Here is a 4,760-nt window from a genome sequence, read left to right on the forward strand (position 1 = left end):
CTCCTATTTTCATGTTTTCTTGGGTCTGCCAATGTAATAATCAACAACCAAAATCTAATCCCTTTGTTCCAGCAATAGCCATCTCTGGCTCATGACCCTTTCCGTGCATCTTGTTCTCACAGACACTAGTCCAGATCCTCAATTTCTCTTGCCTCTTCCCCATTAAACTTAATTAATGAATTAACAGTAACACAGAGGATGAATCCAGAGATGTTTGGATGAATCCAGAGAGGTTTGGATGATAATGAAATTGTAACCACCGGGAGTCTCAAGAAATGATTACCTTTCACTGAGGAACTATTGGATACAAATCTTGGGTTTCCAGCAGTTTCAAGAATCCTGCTTGCAGAATATGAAACGTATCCAAGCAGTGGAGACAATATCCCATAATGTGTTGTAGATAGTGGATCATTTGGAAGTAATCCATAACTTATAATCTACAACATGTTGGTGGATATGTACATAGTTGCATAGTCAATCTGGGCTGTGTGGTAGCACTAGCATAATCAAAGTTCTCTCCAGCAAAAGAGCCATAGATCTCTCTAGATTCTGGGATATTAGCAGTGACTACTTTTCTGGAGACCTTGGATATTGGAGTTGGGAGAGCTGCAAGACTGATCTCGTTGGCACCATGTAATCTGCTCAGTTGTTGATCGGTCATCTCGCAGTTGTGCCAATATTTGTTGATGCTGGTTTTCTGAAGGCTGTAGGATATGTACACTGCTTCATCTCCTTGGATGCCTGAGAAGGTTCACGAGTCCTGAATCCTAGGATTAGGCTTTGTCTTGTCAGAAAATGTTGAGCAGGTTGGACTTAAACTCAAGGACGAGAGGTAATTTCATTTAAGCATGTAAGACTCTGATGGAATGTGACCTGGTAGATGCTTTGAAAATGTAGGTTATCTACAACTAGGAGGTGCAATGTAAAATAAGAGATGAGAAGAAATTTCTTCTCTGAGGGTCATTTGGAATTCTCTTTCCTAAAGAGCAATGGTGTCTGAGCCATTGAATATATCCAGTGCTGAGTTAAACATTTTATTGATTGACAAGGGAGCCAAGTGTCATTGGGTCTGAAGAGGTAGGAAAGTGGATTTATGGCCAGAGTCAGATATCAGCCATTGCCTTAATGACTGGCAGAGCAAGCTTGATGGGCCAAATAGCCTATTCTTGCTCCTATTTCTTAAGGTCTTATTGTTGCCAGAAGATTGTAAAAAAAAGTCTTTTAAATCAGTGGAAGGGCTCAGGGAGAAACATTAGAGTTTGGGAGCACAAGAGGCTGGAGGCAGGGAAATAGAGAGGTAAGAGGGGCTTGGGATTGGGAGCAGAGAAGCCATGGAGTAAGGTAAACACAATGAAAATTATTTTAAATACGAAATATTAAAGAAACCAGATGCCAGTGGAGGTCAGCAAGAGCAGGAGAGATTGATAAGAGATTTGTTTTGGAAAGGAGAATGGACAGTTCAGTTTTGAATGAGCTGAACCATGTGGTAGGTAGAAGATGGAAAACCAGGAAGCAAGCCAGAAAAGCTTTGGAGCAACTGGAGATGAAGTTGGGATCCACCAGTAGACCCTTAGTCCTTCACAGCAAATTGTCAGCCCATTTTTCCATCAGGAGAACAGGAAAGGGTTGAGCTGTGAATTGTTTACCAATTTGTGATAAACCTATTTTCCATTACTTGTTATAGACCAACTTCAGCACCCTTAAGTGCAAATGAAATAAAGGCACGAATGAGGCTTTAAGCAGCAGATGGGGTAAGGCTGGCTGGATGTTACAAAGATGATGAAAAGAATATGGGACCAGAAGCAACACGGGTTCAAAGAGAAGGTTGTGTTGTGAATACACTCTAGTTTAGCCTAAAACCTTGGGTGTGATGAGAATGAAGAGTGGAATTATTGGAAGGGAGGTGGACTTTATCACAGGACCAAAAGAATGGATTAAAAAAAAAATTGCTTCAGTCTGTGTTTAGCTGGAGGAGGTCTTGACTCAACCAAGACTAGCTGTCAGGGAATTAATCTGACAGCATATGGGCATGGAACATTTGAAACAGGTGACGCATAGAGGGACTGTATCGAATACATGAAAGCCATCCTTATGGGGGTTAATGTCACCGACTGATGACATGTAGACAAGAAAGAGGAGGCAACAATGGATCCTTGGATTACTGCAAATAGTGATTACACAAGGATGGAAGTAAAACCATTGCGAGGAATGCTGTGCTTTGATCGTACAATTAATGACAGCAAGCAACGGAGATCTGTTGGAACCTCAGGTGATACACTGGAAGACGAGGTGTAGTCAAGTGTCAAAAGGCACAGTGAAGTATAAGAGGAGAGGTGGGAATATGCAATAAGGTCACAGAGAATATCATTGACGTGGGACGTGTGGAAGCTTGGTTGCTGCTTATGAAATAGTTTGAACCAACATCTCCAAGGGGGAGGGAAGATGAACAAAAAGATTTCAAATATTTGTAAAAATAATAACCCATTCGTTATAAATTCCATCTCCAAAGAAGAAATCAAACTTTGTTGAAATTTAGAGACAAAAATAGAAATTGCTAGAAAAACACAACAGGTCTTGTAGCAACTATGGAGAGAAAGCAGAGTTAATGTTTCAGAACACCCTTCTGAAGAAGGGTCACTGGACTTGAAATGTTAACTCTGCTTTCTCTCCACAGATACTGCCAGATCTGCTGAGATTTTACAGCAATTTCCGTTTTTGTTTTTGATTTCCAGCATGCAGAGTTCTTTTGTTCTTTTGTTGAAATTTAACTCTATAAAGGGATGAAAAACAAAAGAAATCAGATTGACTCCCTACTAAAACTACACCTGTTACATACCCAGTCCAACTTTCTTTTACACTATAAGTAATGAACTAATCTGCTGCAACATTTTTTGTACCTCCAACAGAACGAAGTTTAGCCCTTTTAATTTCAAAATGGAGGTATATGTATCCTTTCATCAATTTATTTCTTCAGTGCAGAAATATTCCTTTGTGAACCATGTATATGGTAATGAATATTTACACTATGCAAGCCAGATCTTTACTGGGCATCCCAAGATTAGGATCAGACGTTGCGGTATTTTACCATTGACAGTAATGCAGCACTTAATGTTAATTACTGCAGGGCCGCATTATCCATATACAGGTTAACCTAATTGTAATAAATCAGTGCCATTGACTAAAACACAAATTAAACCAATTACTAAAGTTGCATCTGACAAAAGAATCCAAAACAGCATATTTAAGAAATTTCAATTCTATGTATTAGTCTCAGTTGGATGTTTAAGTAGGCACTAGGCACTGAATACTTGAGCACATTTTGTGATATCAAGAAGACTCATGTGAATTGGATGAATGTTTTGGAACTAAAGAACAGCAGAAGAATATGGAGCAAGAAAGATTCAGTTTCATTTCCAAATCATTTATAAGGGATTAACCAACTTTTATTCTTAGAAAGCAACTTGCCTCCATTGGCCTTGACCCAGCAGAGATACACATATCTGATTGCTAACTTAAACTGAATCCCAACCTGGAATTATGTTTCATATAGCTATGAATTCACAGTATATTTGAAGATAATTGAAATTATTGATTCTGATGCCATGGGCACCTTTTAGGCATCTGGAAGAATTGCTCAATTCACAAAAGTTCAACTGTATCAGTGTGGCTTCGGAGGTAATGATCATGAAGTCATATAAGACAGGACAACAGCGACACTGTTGTCACATTAAGAGATGACTGAATGTGGAGCTGGAGGAACACAGCAGGCCAAACAGCATCAGAGGAGCAGGAAAGTTGACATTTCGGGTCGGGACCTTCTTGCTACCAATGTTATCACATTCTTGTGTTTCTAAGAAAAGCATGGGTGCAATTTTCCTGATACTGGTGTCACCAGATTATAAGATTTTTGAATTTTCTGGGCAAAGTTTGTTAATTTTAACTCAAGTTCCATGGTCCCTTGTGCTTAGTTTTAAAATCATCTCACTGCCCACAATACTGGCCAGAGGGCATTTATTTCTTCAATGACTTGTCCCTCAAGGAGGCTCCAAAAACTGTAAGCTGTAGCATGTGACTTGAAAGGCTTTCAATGACCAAAGGGAAATAGTTTTGTTACTTCTTAGAAGCTGTTTCGACAGGGGTCACAGTGGCATAATGGTTAGCTCAGTTGTCTCACAGTGCCAGGGACCCAGGTTTGATTCCAGCCTTGGCTGACTGTGTAGAGTTTGCAGATTCTCCCTGTGTCTGCATGGGTTTCTGCTGGGTGATCCGGTTTCCATTGATAGGTCAAAAATGTGCAGGTTAGGTGGATTGACCAGGTAAATAAGAGATTATAGGGTGGGGAGGGTGTGGGACGCTCTTCGAAGTGTCAGTGCAGACTTGATGAGCTGAGTAGCCTCTATCTGCACTAAGATAACACGGTGTAGAGCTGGATGAACACAGCAGGCCCTTCTTCAGAAATGATCGGTCGAGACCCTTCTTCAGAAATGATCGGTTTCTGAAGAAGGGTCTCGACCTGAAACGTCAGCTTTCCTGCTCCTCTGATGCTGCTTGGCCTGCTGTGTTCATCCAGCTCTACACCGTGTTATCTCAGATTCTCCAGCATCGGCAGTTCCTACTATCTCTATCTGCACTGTAGGGATTCTATGCTTCTAACATTGGTTTGTTCACTGGTGTTGGATTGACAATGCTTTCTTTTTACAACTGATCGATTTTCATCCTTATGAATCAAATTTTAATAAGTTACCATTCTTGAACATTTT

The 4,760-nt window shown here is 40.3% G+C and overlaps 1 protein-coding gene across 1 annotated transcript in view; it reads left to right on the forward strand.

The window, feature by feature from the left end:
* The first annotated feature begins 2,145 nt into the window (after positions 1–2,145).
* LOC109920383 (potassium voltage-gated channel subfamily H member 5) overlaps positions 2,146–4,760 on the forward strand; it is a 278,422-nt gene continuing 275,807 nt past the window's right edge. The window contains exon 1 of the mRNA XM_048600070.1: positions 2,146–2,269. Within this exon, the coding sequence (XP_048456027.1) occupies positions 2,146–2,269 (124 nt within the window). The remainder of the gene's footprint in view (positions 2,270–4,760) is intronic.

The sequence above is a fragment of the Rhincodon typus genome, chromosome 8 (assembly GCF_021869965.1).
Source record: "Rhincodon typus isolate 14 chromosome 8, sRhiTyp1.1, whole genome shotgun sequence".
Taxonomy (NCBI): Eukaryota; Metazoa; Chordata; class Chondrichthyes; order Orectolobiformes; family Rhincodontidae; genus Rhincodon; species Rhincodon typus.